Source organism: Acomys russatus, chromosome 17, assembly GCF_903995435.1.
Source record: "Acomys russatus chromosome 17, mAcoRus1.1, whole genome shotgun sequence".
In the NCBI taxonomy this organism is placed as follows: Eukaryota; Metazoa; Chordata; class Mammalia; order Rodentia; family Muridae; genus Acomys; species Acomys russatus.
Genome location: NC_067153.1, coordinates 39,583,613 through 39,599,173, shown reverse-complemented (window position 1 = coordinate 39,599,173; position 15,561 = coordinate 39,583,613). Strand labels below are relative to the sequence as shown.

Here is a 15,561-nt window from a genome sequence, read left to right as displayed (position 1 = left end):
TGGTTGTCCTGGACTCACTTTGTACACCAGGCTGGGCTCAAACACACATAGATCCACTTGCTGGGATTAAAGGCATGGGACACGCCACCACACCCGGCGTTCATTAACAATGCAAAACTGTGCACAAGAAACGAACCATCCCCAGGCCAGCCTTAGCTTCAGCCAGTGCCAATCAGCCTGCTATTGTTCTTGTCCCCTGACCCCAAAAAGTCCCTAGCTCAACTATTAAGAGGGTGCCTTTCTGAACTTCAAAATGTTCCCTAAGAAAAACATCTTAGCCTAACGTTACTAACAATGTAATCTACTTCTTTCAGTTCTTTCCAATGGTGGTGTTGAATCATTAATCTGCTCCAGCAGCAATGCCTGGAAAAAAAAAATCAAGCACAACCAGTGAGGGTTGTCACACAACCCATATATTATGAGGGATGTAGTGACCACAAAGACGACAGAGCAAAACTCCACAGCAGCATGGAGTCCTCAAGGACACGCAGTCCTGGGGGCACACCCACAGTGGTTGTGCTAACTGGTGGGCCGCATCCCATGAGCTCTAAAGCTGTTTGACTCTTCCTCCCAGCTATGCTGAGTCCACCCTGTGTGGTCTATCGGCCCTCCTCACCTTGAGACAGAGCCCTGCCTCCTAGGGGGCATAGACCCCTGAAGCCATTGTCTCTAACCCAACAAGACTTCCTAGCCTTGTTACTCATCCCGTAGACGAGCCTTTGCAGGAGATGATAGCTGGATAGGGGCAAGGTGAGTCCTCACAGCTCCTGGAGTGGGGATAACCAGACCCTCCACGGGTGGGATGTGGCTGGAAGCTGACAACCTATGCAGCTGCTGTTAGTGTACAGGCGATCCAGCTGGCCTGCTTTGAGGGCTTCGGGGTGCTAGTAATTGTTTATGTCACCACCTGTGGGCCACCTGCAGGTGGGACAGGTATATGAGGACCACAAAAGGACCACCCACCAACCCCAGCAGCTCTAGCGCTCCCTCTGTCTGTCTGTCTCTCTGTCTCTTTCTCTGTCCTTCTGGCTCTCTCTCTGCCTCTGCCCCTTCTGCAGGCCCTCCTCTCTCTTCCCCCAGTAAACTTCCTTATCCCAGATGTCTTGTGCAGCATAATTCTTCAGCGGATACACCTTGTCTTGGCCTCCCCCCCCCCCCCATGGTACCCCTCCCATCTTCATTCTAGATTGAACGGCTGCCTCCTTGCCTGCCATCAGCACCTTACTAGCAGCACCTGAGAACTCTGGGCAGCTCACAGGCTCCACGAATCCAGTCCAGTGCACAGGCCATGCACTTCCTCTGCTGCAGTGTGCTGAGTTAGGACACCAGTACCCTGTCATGTGGCATTAAGTCCTCCAAGGGAGAGGGGCAAAGCCACAGGGAAACTTCGTTGTGGGGGCATCTGTGTTGTCAGAATACGGAGCCTGGTCACTTTTGGGTGTGGTTTTTAATTATTTTATTTTATTTTTATTTTTTAAAAAGATGTATGTATTTATTATTTATACAGCATTCTCTTTGCACATGTCCCTACAGGCCAGAAGAGGGCATCAGATCTCATTATAGATGGTTGTGAGCCACCATGTAGTTGCTGGGAATTGAACTCAGGACCTTTGGAAGAATAGCCAGTGCTCTTAACCTCTGAGCCATCTCTCCAACCTCTGGTTTTTTTGTTTTTTTGTTTATTTATTTATTTATTTATTTATTTATTTATTTTTTTGGTTTTTTGAGACAGGGTCTTTCTGTGTTAGCCTTGGCTGTCCTGCTTTGAACTCACAGCAATCCATGTGCTGGGATTAAAGGCATGTGCCACCATACTCCGCTGGGTTTTTTTTTGTTTGTTGTTGTTCTTTGAGATAGAGTTTCTCTCTACATAGTCCTGGCTGGCCTGGAAGTCACTATGTGGAACAGGCTGGTTTCCAACTCACTGAGGTCCTCCTGCCTTTGCTCTGCCTCTTGAGCACTGGGATTAAAGGTGTGTACCACCATTCCTGGCTTTTTTGTTCGTTTTTTTGAGACAGGGTGTGTATGTAGCGTTGGCTGTCCTGGAACTAGCTCTATAGACCAGGCTAGCCTCAAACTCAGAGATCCAGATGCCTGTTTCCTCAGTGCAGACCCTTTGTGTGTTTTTGTTTGTTTGTTTGAGACATGATTTTGCTATGACACAGCCATGGCTATCATTGAACTTGAGGTTATCCTCCTGCCTCAACCTCCTTCTTGAGGCTGCTTCTTTGACAGCTGCCACCATTTCTGAATTCAGCTTATAAGGTGAAATTAAGTTAAAAACTTCAACTTTTCGAGATCGAACGCCTTTAATCCCAGCACTTGGGAGGCAGAGGCAGGTGGATCGCTGTGAGTTCGAGACCAGCCTGGTCTACAAAGTGAGTCTAGGACAGCCAAGGCTACACAGAGAAACCCTGTCTTGGAAAAATAAAAACTTTTCAACTTTTCAACTCTGCTTCCTAGAAACAGTTATATTCATAGCTGACACCAACACTCCCTGGCAAGTTAACCCACACTAGATGATTCAGTGATGTACTTTGTTATCTACAGGCTTCTCCATACCCTCTGGCTGCCCTCTGGTTGCACTTCTGTTATCTACACACCTGGCTGCACTTTGGATGTCCTCTGAAAGACCCTAACCACCTCCTCACTTGGAACCAATCAGCTTAAAGGTTATAGCTGATAATACGTTGTCTAGTTAGCCAGAAATGTAATATTGCTTTGTACCACGCCCTCCACCCCTCCATCCTGTCTTCTGCTCTTGGTTTTCCTATGAAAGACTGCCCTAAGAACAGGCCGATGATGTCACAGTTAGGCTCTTTCTGTGTTTAGTCATGACCAGTCCTGGGGTGTACCTTCAAAATAAACCATCCATATCGAGCTGAGGTCAGTGTCAGTGCTTTGTGTGGCTATTCTTGTACTGTATAACACTTGGCGGTTCCGTTGAGATGGCCACTACCCTCTGCCACCCCTCTGTTTGGTAAATGAACACCACCAAAACAACTGGCTCCCTCCACAAAGAGGCAAGTTTTTCTTGGTTTATTAAAGGAGTGCGCCACCACGCCCGGCAGAAAATAAACTTTTAAAATTTTTTTTTTCCTTTTCAATTTATTTATTACATATACAGTATTGTGCTTGCATGTACACCTGCACAGCAGAAGAGGGCACCAAAGCTCATTATAAATGGAATTGAACTTGGGCCCTCTAGAAGAGCAGACAGTGCTCTTAACTGCTGAACTACCTCTCCAGCCCCCTAAAGCTTTCATTTTAAGCTTCTATATCTGAGGTGAGTTTTCTTGGCTTCCACCTGAACCAACACTCCTGAATGCTGGGGTTACTGGCATTTGGCATCAATGCCAACCTTACGACAGAGTATAATTGCAGCATTTGCCTTCAGTGGCTAGCCACATAAGGTCCCCCAAACAGTTTTTGCTGCTGAGGATTAAGCCTAAGGCTCTACCCAGCTTCCTAGGCAAGTGCTTTACTGCTGAGCTACATTCACAGCTCTTGGTTTTTGGGTTTTTTTGATGCCTTTTTTTTTTTTTCCGAGACAGAGTTTCTTTGTGTAGCCTACGGCTGTCCTAGGCTCACTTTGTAGACCAGGCTGGCCTGGAACTCACAGCGACTGCCTCTGACTCCTGAGTGCTGGGATTAAAGGCATGCGCCACCATGCCCAACTGCTTTCTTTTTTAAAACTCTTACACATATGAGTATTTTGCCTGCATGTATATTGTGTACCACATGTGTGATTAGTGTCATAGAGGCCAGAGAAGGTTTTGGATGCCCTGAAACTATAGAGTTACAGGCTTTAAATTTTCAATGAAATATGAGGTCTGAGATATGCACCACACAAGATATGATATGGAGAGGTTTATTATATGAGCATGGGAGAGCAGGGAAGTGAGAGAGGCACCCTAGGGAGAAACACAGAGAGATGAAGAGAGACAGGGAGGAGGGAGAGCAAGAGAGAGGAAGAAAGGAAGAGGGAGAGGAAGAGAGGGAGGGGGAAGGGAAGGGGGGAGGAGAGGAGAGATGGAGGGGAGGGGAGGGGAGAGGAGAGGAGGGGGCGGAGAGGGGGGGTTTGCCCTTTTATAATCCTCCTGGACAGGACACGCCCAGTGGCAGGGAAGCAATACCACCACAGGTAGACTGGGCCAGAATCCTAGCACAGGTAGTTTTGAGCTCTTACATAGGTGCTCAGAACGGAGGTCCTCTAGGATAGGAGTCAGTCCTTGTAACTGCTGAGCCATCTCTCCAGCCCCTCTTCGGGTTTTATGAGATGGTCTTACTAAGTAGCCCACACTGGTCTCAAACACAGAACTGATTCTGCCTCACCAGTTATAGACTAAAAGGTGTATGCCACCATGCCCAGATCAGATCTACTCCAATCTACTTCACTTTTGTTGTTTTCTTTTTCTTTCTATCTTTCTTTTTTCCTTCTTCTCCTTCTCCCTCTTCTTCTTCTTCTTTTTGAGACAACTCAAACTGTGTAGCCTTGTCTGTCTTGGACTTGCTTTGTAGACCAGGCTAGCCTTGAACTCAGAGATCAGCCTGTCTCTGCCTCCTGAGTGCTGGGATTAAAGGAGTGCCCCACCAGCCCATGCTTTGTTGTTTTCTGAGATGGGATCTTTCTTACTATGTAGCTCTGGCTGTCCTGGACTCGCTTTGTAGACCAGGCTGGCCTTGAACTCACAGTAATCCATCTCCCTCTGCCTCCCAGGTGCTGGGATTAAAGGTGTGCACCACTACACTTGGCAAAAATAGATAGATTTATTTATTTATTTTTGGTTTTTCGAGACAGGGTTTCTCTGTGTAGCCTTGGCCATCCTGGACTCACTTTGTAGACCAGGCTGGCCTCGAACTCACAGCGATCTGCCTGCCTCTGCCTCCTAAGTGCTGGGATTAAAGGCGTGCGCCACCACGCCCGGCTTTAATTTGGCATTTATTTATCTCTGAGTTCAAGGCTAGCCTGGTCTACAAAGCAAGTCCAAGACAGGCAAGGCTACACAAGCTAACCCTTTGCATGTGATAACCCCAGTTCCCCAGGGCTGATACTCACCACCTGCCATACAATAAAGACGAGAGGACAACTTTCAGGATGTTTTCCTTCTACCACATGAGTCCTTTACTTTACCCGTTGAGCCATCTCACCTGCCCCAGACAGTGGTTTATCCACCTTTTCTATGACAGTGGCACCGGCACTGTCTGGCAGTGAGCAACGATACAGGGACATGAGGGTGGGTCACTCTGGCCGTTCAGGGCTCAGGCAGGCCTCCCCTTTAAAAGAGAAATCTAGGGAAGCTAAGACTGCCAAGCCTACCCTAAGATTTCTCCCTAGAGGCAGCCGATCTGGGAAGGAAAGCACCCAGGTCTAAGCCCCTAGAGATGATGGAAACAGAAAAGCCAGTTTGGGTATATGTGGAGACTGCTCACGCTGGCTCTCCCAGTTCCTCTGTAGGATCTGGAGAAATGCCACGTGGTAGGGATCCTGGCTATGAGACACGTGTGTGTGTGTGTGTGTGTGTGTGTGTGTGTGTGTGTGTGTGTGGTCCGAGGCATTTGACACCCCCACCCATGCTCAGGGTATTCAGCCAGATTCTTTCCCCACCCTGCCCCACCCTCCAGAATACTAGGGGACAGAGTCCTTTAGGCTTTAGGCTCCCAACTCCACACCCTAGCCCCACCCCAGAGGGCTAGGGTCAAGAGAGTGGTATGAACCTGGGTGGAAGAGGGCCACAATACTTCAGGTGCTACCTGAAGTCCCCTTCCAGGAGACAGAAATGCCTTGTGACCTGGGAATGGTCAGCTCCTGGAGGTCCAACCCCTCCTCCACCTGCCACCTGGGTAGAGATAAGGCTGAGGGGTCAAAGGCTGGAAGGATTGATCCATCCAGGGAGGGGCAGAGCTGGGAACCCCAGCCTGTACCTCAGTCTTCTAGTGCCCACGCCTAGAGCTCATAACAGGGCCTCAACCTCTTACTGACCCCAAAAGTTGGCCAGGTGTTGGCTAGGACCGAGATCACATCTTCTCTTTCTGTTTGTCTAGGTTGGGGATTTAGCTATTTCCTGGAGATTTTCCCCCTGAGGGCTGGGGGTGGGGAAAAGGACCTTTCAGAAGGCCCCAGATCAAAAAAAAAAATAAAAAAAAAAATAAAAATATTACCTACACCCTCACTCGGGCCACAAGACTCGGAATTTGTCTAAGCCGCTTCAGCTGAGAGGCAGCTGGTGACAACGGGCGGAGGGAGGGCTAAGGGCTCTCCTGAAAATGTCAAACGGAGTACCCACGTTTGATTTAGTAACATCTGTGCAGTCCTGCCTGACCCTTCCCTTGTTTGAGGCAAGGTCACACAGGAGTGGGTGGGGGGGATCACTAGGGCTCTTTAGTGAACAGAAAAAACCCTGAGTGGCAAATTCTGGCCAGGACAGGCAGGAAGGGGGGGAGATCCTCAAGCCATCCACCAACGGAATGAGACCCAACTCTAGCTCTAGCCCCAGGAAACTACAGATCCTTGCCCCCAGGCTTTCGGGGAGGATCTGCCACTGGAATGGCTAAGCCAGCAGCCAATCACAGCGCCCTGCGGGAAATACCTGGGAGAGGTCCTAAAGCCAAAGCAAGCTAGTTGAACTCAGCTCCAGTCCTTCCCGAGGCAGCCCCAGCGGTCTCTAACCAGCCCAAACGCCAGCGGTCTCTTCACAGACCACAGCAAGAAGTACCTTGCCGGCCTGAGGCATGGCGTTCCCAGCCCGACTCATACAGGCGTTCCTGTTGGCCGTGCTGGTGGTCACAGCAGCAGGGGTCCAGTCCAAGAGCCTGCTAAGTCTGCTCACCTCGGGACAGGATGCTCTGGATCGCCAGGCACTGGACGGCCTGTTAAATACGCTGGCGGCCCGTGTGCACTGCACCGACGGGCCGTGTGAAAAGGTAACAGCCCCACCCGACGGGTCCCCCAGCCCCGGCCCCTTCCTGGCCGCTCCACCCCGTGGCAGGCAGCAAAAGGACCTGGGCAAACTCCAGAAGGCGGGTCAGGAGGCTGGTGTCTGAACCTACTTGCAGGCTGGAGCCTTGCCTCCACTCTCTCGTTCTAGGGGGGTTTATATAGATAGGCCTGGCCTGCCTCCAGGGAGATAAAGTTCCACTACCCCTGGCTATGAAAATTTCGGGAGACTCCAGGAGACCGCTCTCATCTCTTCAGGATGGAGGAGTAACTTCTGGGGACCCCTCTGTGTAGGCTCCTACTCAGACTAACTGTACAAGGGGCAAAACCAGGACATAAGACAGCTGATAGAATCTATTCCTTGCCTGTGCCTGGTGGGCCCGATATAACCCACACCCCGTCTACCTGTTTGCCTACAGTGTTTGTCTGTGGAGGATGTCTTGGCCCTAGGCGGAACCGACAGGTCTCGGCGTGCCCCAGAACCTGACCTGGAGTCCAGTTACATTGGCCACCTTAGTGCTGCTGCTGTTCTCTACCTTAGTAACCCAGAGAAAACATGCAAAGATATCGTCCAAGCTGGCCTCTTGGCCTCCCATGTGGACGAGTACCTGGCCACACTGGAGAGTCCAGAGGCCATGACCCTGGGTCTGAGCCAGCTACTGCAGAAGATTGAGGCCCGCGCTGCCAGCCGGCCCACCGGGGAGGAGGTGAGGGCCCAGAGGGCTGTTGGGGGGTAGCGAGAGGGACCCAAGTGCCATGGAAGAGAGGCTGCTCCAGCAGGGCAACTGTCCCAATGAAGCCCCTCGGTGTCTGAGGAGATACTTGAGAGGTTGGAGTGTATTGGGCCTCAGAGCTGTATGTTCACTGTTGAATGGAACAGGGACTGTGGGTGTCTGGGGGAACCCTTTGGGAGAAATGGTGCTCAGGAAAGGTCTGGGGCCAGGGGAGGCCAGAGTGAAGGTTGTGACTAGCTGGGACTAGGCTAGACTATGGTATTGGGGGGTGGGCAGCTAATGTCTTTGAAATAAAATTTTTTATTTTTGGATTTTTTGAGACAGGGTTTCTCTGTGTAGCCTTGGCTGTCCTGAACTCCCTTTGTAGACCAGGCTGGCCTTGAACTCACAACGATCTGCCTGCCTCTGCCTCTCGAGTGCTGGGATTAAAGGCGTGCGCCACCACGCCCGGCTGAAAAAAATTTAAAGACTTATTAATTTGTTATATATACAGTGCTCAGCCTACAAGTGTGCCTGCCCTCCAGAAGAGGGCACCAAATCTCATTATAGATGGTTGCCTATGGTTGCTGGGAATCGAACTCATGACCTTTGGAAGAACACCCAGTGCTCTTAAACTCCAGCTCAACCCCCACCTTTTTTGTTTGTTTGTTTTTCTTTTTTTGCTTTTTTTTTTTTTTTTTTTTTTTTTGCTTTTTTGAGATAGGGTTTCTCTATGTTATCTTGGCTGTCCTGGACTAACTATGTAGACCAGGCTGACCTCGAACTCACAGCGATCCACCTGCCTTCTGCCTCCCGAGTGCTGGGATTAAAGGCGTGCGCCACCACCGCCCGGCTTGTTTGTTTGTTTTTCGAGACCAAATTTTTTCTGTGTAGCCTTGGCTGTCCTGGACTCACTCTGTAGACCAGGCTGGCCTAGAACTCAGAGATCTGCCTGCCTCTGTCTCCCAAGTGCTGGGATTAAAGGCGTGGGCCCACCACCCCCTGGCTGATGTCTTTGAAATCTGAGGAGTGTTATGAGGAAGCTGGAGGGGCGGGGTTGGGTGAGAGAGCCATCCAGTGGGCTGTGCTAGGATGGACTCCAGAAGTTGACACTGAGGGCAAAGCTGAGAGCAGTCTCTTCTCCAGACCTGTGTAGATGTTTCCCAACTGTTGGAGGAGGCTGACAAAGCAGGAGTTTTCAGAAGCCCAGGCCTGGTCCTGACTGCCTTGCTGGATCACGTCCTAAATGGGTCCTGCTTCCAAGGCCTGCCAAGCCCTCAGTACTTTGTGGATTTTGTGTTCCGGCAACACAGCAGCGAGGCTCCCAATATCACACTATCTGGTGAGGCCTGAGCTGAGAGTCCTCAGGCTCTGCTCCGGGAGGGAGGGCACAACGCTGGAGCTGTGTGCACTGACTGCACTGTTCTTCCTGCCAGAACTGGAGGTTTTGATGCATCACCTTGGGTTGAGTGGAGAGGACCACAGCCACCAGGATGAGGACCACAGCAGTCACCACGATGAGGACCACAGCCACCACCATGAGGATTACAGCCACCATGATCATGAGGACCACAGTCATCTGGACAGGGGAGCCAGCCACCGAGCCTCAGAGCACTATGCTATCCCCAACAGCAGCTCTAGTGTATGGGACACGGTGAGCCACTCATGCGGTTCTGGAGAAAGATGAGCTTCCACGGGTCGGCTCAGATCCCTGACTTCTCGTCCTGCTCCCTCTGCCCTCAGGTGTGCCTTAGTGCCAAAGATGTAATGGCTGTGTATGGGATATCTGAACAGGCTGGGGTGAGCCCTCAAGCCTGGGCTCAACTGACCCCAGCCTTGGTCCAGCAGCAGCTAAGTGGAGCCTGCAGCCGTCACACCAGTGTCCATATTCAGGACAAGCTCAGCCAAGCAGAGAGTAAGTCCCTACCCCAAGGTGTGCCTGTGTGGCCCTGCCCTTGGGTGCTGGCCTCATGTTCTTGGAGCTCCATAGGGGAGCGGGGAGCAGACTCGGAGGAATGAGGAAGTGGTAAGGGAGGGAAGGGTAGTGGATTTGGAGGCAAGAGGGCCAGTGTAAATAGACACCTGGCCCCCACTGACAGCTCGTAGATCTGTTGAGCTCCTGCTCACTGCTGGGCTGGACATGGGTGCCTCTCTAGGAAGCAGGAGCCAGCCTCTCAGTGTAGCTTCATCCACAGGGTATCTATATGGCTCTCTGGCTACACTCATCATCTGCCTCTGCGCTGTGTTCGGCCTTTTGCTGCTGACCTGTGCCAGATGCAGCAGAGTCACCCACTACGTCATGCAGACCTTCCTGAGCTTGGCGGTGGGTGCCCTCACAGGAGATGCGCTCCTGCACCTGATACCGAAGGTCAGCCCTCACACAACAGGGTACTGCCCTCCCCCCTTTCTCCCTGCCCTTCCCTAACCCCAGCATCAATCTCCTATAGCCCCCGAAGTCCCCAGTCAGTGGCCCATTCCTTCCCAGGTGCTGGGACTGCACACACACGGTGGAGAGGGTCACACCCACGAGGAGTCGGGCATTGGTGCACAGGCCACCTGGCGCCTGCTGGCCGTTCTTGGAGGCTTCTACATCTTCTTCCTGTTTGAGAGCTTCTTCAACCTCCTTTTGCCCAGGGACCAGGTCAGGCTCTGGGGAACCAGTAGGTGGGATGGGTCAGGGCTTGGTGGGCTCTGACCAGTTTTTCCACAGGATCCTGAGAAGGATGGGCCTTGTAGCCACGGTGGACACAGCCATGGAGTATCGCTGCAGCTGGCATCTAGCGAGCTCTGGCAGTCCAAACCGTCTCATGAGAGCTCCCGCACAGACTTGGTAAGTAGCAAGTCCTGCCTCATACGGAGCCCTTTAGATATGTACTTGCCTGCGTTCTACTTGTCTCTCTCCCCGCAGGTGACAGAGGAGAGCCCAGAACTCTTGAACCCGGAGTCCCAGAGACTGAGAGGAGGTAAGCCCTGAGGGAGTTCCGAAGGCAGAGGGAGGGTGGGGCTTCAGATCTGGGCTTTGCCCTTAGGCAGATGTGCAGGACCTGGCCCACAGGACCTACGCCTGTCTTGCCCACAGAGCTGAGGCTGTTGCCCTATCTGATCACGCTGGGTGACGCGGTACACAACTTCGCTGATGGGCTCGCTGTGGGCGCAGCCTTTGCATCCTCGTGGAAGACTGGACTGGCCACTTCATTGGCAGTGTTCTGCCATGAGCTGCCTCACGAACTGGGTGAGTACTGGGGTGTGGCTTGAGAGGGCGGGGCTTAGTGGGAGTGATCTATTCTAGAGGTGAGCCAGGCCGTAGGAAGTCGGGACTTGTGGTCGGTGGGCGTGGCTAGAGGTAGTATGGGTTGCAGGAAGGTGGGGGGGGGCGGGGACTGGAGTCGGACTGGCCTTTAAATGGGTGTGTCTGTCTGAGATTGGGGTGTGACTGGTCTGGTGGGCTGTACCTGACAAGCTTACCGTGATTTATTCGGTCTTAGGGGACTTCGCTGCTCTGCTGCACGCCGGGCTGACTGTGAGGCGTGCGCTTTTGCTGAACCTGGCCTCAGCACTCACGGCATTCGCTGGACTCTACGTGGCTCTCGCAGTCGGAGTAGGCGAGGAGGGCGAGGCTTGGATTCTGGCGGTAGCCACCGGCCTCTTCCTTTATGTGGCGCTTTGTGACATGGTTAGGGAGGTGGAGAACCTATGCTGGGGTGGGGTGGTGAGCTACCCAGGGGCACCACCCAGCAGGCTACTGAACTGGTGTCCACCTTCTCCTCAGCTCCCAGCCATGATGAATGTGCGGGACCAGCGGCCGTGGCTTCTTTTCCTGCTCCACAATGTGGGTCTGCTGATCGGCTGGACCATCCTGCTGCTGCTGTCATTGTATGAAGACAGCATCACCTTCTGACAGCTGTATCTCATCCCCGCCCTCGTCCCTGTCTGATTCTGCTTTATCTTCTTAAGCCAGCTAACTTGTGGATCCACTGGGTAACCAGAGGGTTCAGGCCTCTGTCCGCAAGCTCACTCTAGACCTCAATAAAGGCTTTTTGTCCATCAAACCCAACTGCTTTCTCTTCTTGTAGAGTCTCCTGACGAAAGTTCTAGAGCTAGCTGAGTACTAGGATTTGCTAGTATCTCCTTCCTGCACTGGGGGTCCTGTGGTCAGCCAGTGTTTCCTCTTTATAATTAAGCCTGGAGAATGATCAGAGCTCTCCAGTATCTGATGGGTCCCTGTCTCCAGTCAAAACATCACCAACACTGCTTACATATATGAAGGCTTACTTCTGTCATGAGCGCAAGCCAACGCAAAGGACATCCCATTGATACTGAGCTACTCTACAGCTCATGGCAGAATTGGCTGCCCCAAATCCCCTTGCATTATTAGCCCTCGGCTTGACATAATAGCCTAATCTAGACGAGGTGCCTAAAACAACAGAAATCTATTCTCTCATCGTTCTGGAGGCCAGAAGACCGAAGGCAACTTGTCGATTATGCAGAAGAAATGGGTCTAGGGCTGGAGAGATGGCTCAGTGGTTAAGAGCACTGGCTGCTCTTCCAGAGGTCCTAGGTTCAATTCCCAGCAACCACATGGTGGCTCACAACCATCTATAATGTGCTCTGATGTTTTCTTCTAGCAGAGTACTGTATACATGCACTGGGAGACAGAGAGAGGAAGGCACATCATTGTGAGTTTGAAGCCAGCATGGTCTACAACGAGAGTCCAGGACAGCCTAGGCTAAAAAAAGAAAGAAAGAAAGAAAGAAAGAAATGGGTCTGGGTTCTTTTGTTTTTTCATTTTCTTTCTTTCTCTTTTTTTTTTTTTTGGTTTTTCAAGATAGGGTTTCTCTGTGTAGCCTTGGCTGTCCTGGAATGTGTCTACCAGGCTGCTCTCCAACTCACAGAGATTATCCTGCCTCTGCATCTCGAGTGCTGGGATGGGTCTAGGTTTTTAAGAAAGTTGCCACACAATCCAAAGTATTTCATCAAGACCAAAGGTTTTAAAGTTTTACTTCTGCAGAACCATGTGTAGCTGTGCTAAAGCAAGCAAGCAAGCAAACATGCCAATGAAGGTATTGTTGGTTTTGTTTTGTTTTGTTTTTCAAGACAGGGTTTCTCTGTGTATCCTTGTCTGTCCTGGACTTGCTTTGTAGACCAGGCTGGCCTCAAACTCAGAGATCCGCCTGCCTCTGCCTCCCCAAGTGCTGAGATTAAAGTCATGTGCCACCATGCTTGACCGTGATGGTTTTTGTTTTTTTGTTTTTCCAAGACAGGGTTTCTCTGTATAGCCTGACTGTCCTGGACTAGCTTTGTGAACCAGGCTGGCCTTGAACTCACAGTGATTGGCCTGCCTCTGCCTCCCGAGTGCTGGGATTAAAGGTGTGCCACCAGGCCTGGCTTCCTTGATGGGTTTTTATACCTAACTAAAAGGGGTTTCGTACCTTGTCGTACCTCATTGTGTGGTTAAAGCTCAGCTTCGTAGTCCAGTATGATTGACTGGCTAATATGGAACAGTACAGGTTCTAGGGAGAAATAAATTTGAACCATTAGGTTTGGGATGGAAGCTGAGAAAACTTCACTTCAGATACAGAAGCTTAAAATGAAAGCTTTATTTTCTGAGCTCAGGCTGGTCTGTGGTGGTCAGTGGTGGTGCACACCTTTAATCCCAGTGCTGGGAGGCAAAGGCAGGTGGATCTCTGTGAGTTCAAGGCTAGCCTAGTCTACAGAGTGAATGCTAGGACAGCCAGAGCTACACACAGAGAAACCCTGTCTCAAAAAACCAAATAAATAAACAAATAAAAATAATAGTAAAAATAAATAAAATTCTGAGCTCAGGGAAGCAGCCATTTTGGGATCTGAACCTCATCCCCGAGAGGAAGCTGTGTTGCATATTTAAGGGGGGGGCATTGAAAACCGCAAGGCCATGGGACATTGGCAAGTGTCGGGGTCATCCAATCAAAATTTAACATTATGACTTAAGCAAGGAGTTCTATTGGAGGCTGGGCCTGATCCAGGACACCTGGCCTCAAAGCCTTTAACTATTTTCCAAGACATTCACTCTGGAATCCAAGGCCCTTAATTATCCTCCTAGACATTTGGTTCAGAGCTCAAAGTGATAAGGGAACAAAGAAGCGGATCGTCTGTCTGTAGTACGTAAATGGGGTCTTTGTAGACAAAGTATGTTTTTACCAATCGACACACAGTCAGGGAGATGTTCCAAGGAGCCAGGTAGGAGGTGACTCTGCAAGCTCAGGAACGGGAACCTAGTTTGACCTTGCTAGCAAAATGGCGGAGCGAAATGTAAGACTTTCTTCCAGAAGGCTGGGCTCTGGTGGCTGCCTCCTTGTGGAAAATGTTTTGACTCAAAAAGTGTTAACAACTCGGGAGGCAGAGGCAGGCGGATCACTGTGAGTTCGAGGCCAGCCTGGTCTACAAAGTTAGTCCAGGATGGCCAAGGCTACACAGAGAAACCCTGTCTCAAAAAAACCAAAAAAAAAAGTGCTAACAGTTGGGCCAGCCTTGGAGGTCCATGCCTTTAATACCAGCACTCTGGAGAAGAGGAGGCAGGTGGAGTTTAGGCCAACATGGTTTATATCATAGTATGACCCTGTGTCAAAATAAATAAATAAAAATAAAAAAAATTCAGGACAACCTGGGCTATGTAAAAGACCCCGTCTCAAAAATAAGTAAGCAAACAAATAAATGGCAAACCTAGGAGGATCTTGAGCGGTTGCTTTACACTATTTGTTGTTGTTTATGTGGTTTTGTTTGTTTTGCTGTTGGTTTTGTTTATTTGTTTTATTTATTTATTTATTTATTTTGGTTTTTGGAGACAGGATTTCTCTGTGTGTAACCCTGGCTATATTGGAATCACTCTGTAGACCAGGCTAGCCTGGAACTCATAGAGATCTGCCTCCCTCTGCCTCTGGGGTGCAGGGATTAAAGGTGTACGCCACCACCACCCAGCCATCACAATGGTTTTTATTTGTTTATGGGGTTTTTTTTTGGTTTGTTTGTTTGGCTGGTATGGTTTTTCAAGACAGGATTTCTCTGTGTAATCCTGGCTGTCCTGGACTGGCTTTGTAGTTCTGGCTCTCCCGAGGACTGGCTGGCCTCAAACTCACAACAACCCACCTGTTTCTGCCTCCCAAGTGCTGGGATTAAAGGCTTTGGTATGGTTTTTGGAGACAGGATTTCTCTGTGTAGCCCTGTTTGTCAGGGAGCCCACTCTCTAGACCAGGCTGGCCTTGAGGTCAGAGAGATCTGCTTGTTTGTGCTTCCCAGTTTCAGGATTAAAAGTGTGAGTCACGGCCTGGAGAGATGCCTGACCACTCTCACCCTGGAGCTCCAGGCGTTGAAGAGCTCACTTTGAGAGTTTCGGGGACACTTGAACCTTAAAAATGCTGTTCACTTCCAGAGTCTTAACAGCTTCTCTCCCGACGGAAAGTTTCAATTTGGACAAACATTTCAATTGCTGCATAACACAGGGTCTCATTGGGTAACCAGACTGGTCTCAAATGTGCGCAGTCCTACTTGAGAGTGACAGCGTTACAAACATGAGATACCATATGATAGCTCTTAAAACTTTGTTTGGTTTTTGTCTTTTTTTAATTTTATTTTTCTTTTCTTTTTTTTAAAGATTTATTTATTTATTATTTATACAGTGTTCTGCATACATTGTGAGCTTGCACACCAGAAGAGGGTACCAGGTCTCAGTATAGGTGGTTGTGAGCCACCATGTGGTTGCTGGGAATTGAACTCAGGACCTTTGGAAGAACAGACAGGGTTCTTAACCACTGAGCCATCTCTCCAGTCTCTTATTTTTCTTTTTCTCTTTCTTTCTTTCTTTTTCCGAGACAGGGTTTCTCTGTGTAGCCTTGGCTGTCCTGGACTCACTTTGTAGACCAGCCTGGCCTTGAATTC

General features: G+C 50.2%; 1 protein-coding gene across 1 annotated transcript; it reads left to right on the top strand.

Moving 5' to 3' along the window:
* Positions 1 to 6,704: 6,704 nt before the first annotated feature.
* Positions 6,705 to 11,698, top strand: Slc39a4 (solute carrier family 39 member 4). The gene is made up of 12 exons (XM_051159822.1): positions 6,705 to 6,924; positions 7,357 to 7,644; positions 8,797 to 8,992; positions 9,087 to 9,304; positions 9,394 to 9,565; positions 9,846 to 10,018; positions 10,136 to 10,291; positions 10,361 to 10,480; positions 10,559 to 10,613; positions 10,730 to 10,882; positions 11,136 to 11,323; positions 11,420 to 11,698. Exons 1-12 carry the CDS (start codon positions 6,733 to 6,735, stop codon positions 11,546 to 11,548), a joined length of 2,040 nt encoding a protein of 679 aa, XP_051015779.1. The 5' UTR covers positions 6,705 to 6,732; the 3' UTR covers positions 11,549 to 11,698.
* Positions 11,699 to 15,561: the final 3,863 nt, after the last annotated feature.

Coding starts and splice junctions, on each gene's coding strand:
- Slc39a4 (XM_051159822.1), top strand. CDS start 6,733: ATGGCGTTCCCAGCCCGACTCATACAGGCGTTCCTGTTGGCCGTGCTG. Junction 7,645..8,796: donor GCCGGCCCACCGGGGAGGAG/GTGAGGGCCCAG, acceptor TCTCTTCTCCAG/ACCTGTGTAGATGTTTCCCA. Junction 11,324..11,419: donor ATGTGGCGCTTTGTGACATG/GTTAGGGAGGTG, acceptor CCTTCTCCTCAG/CTCCCAGCCATGATGAATGT.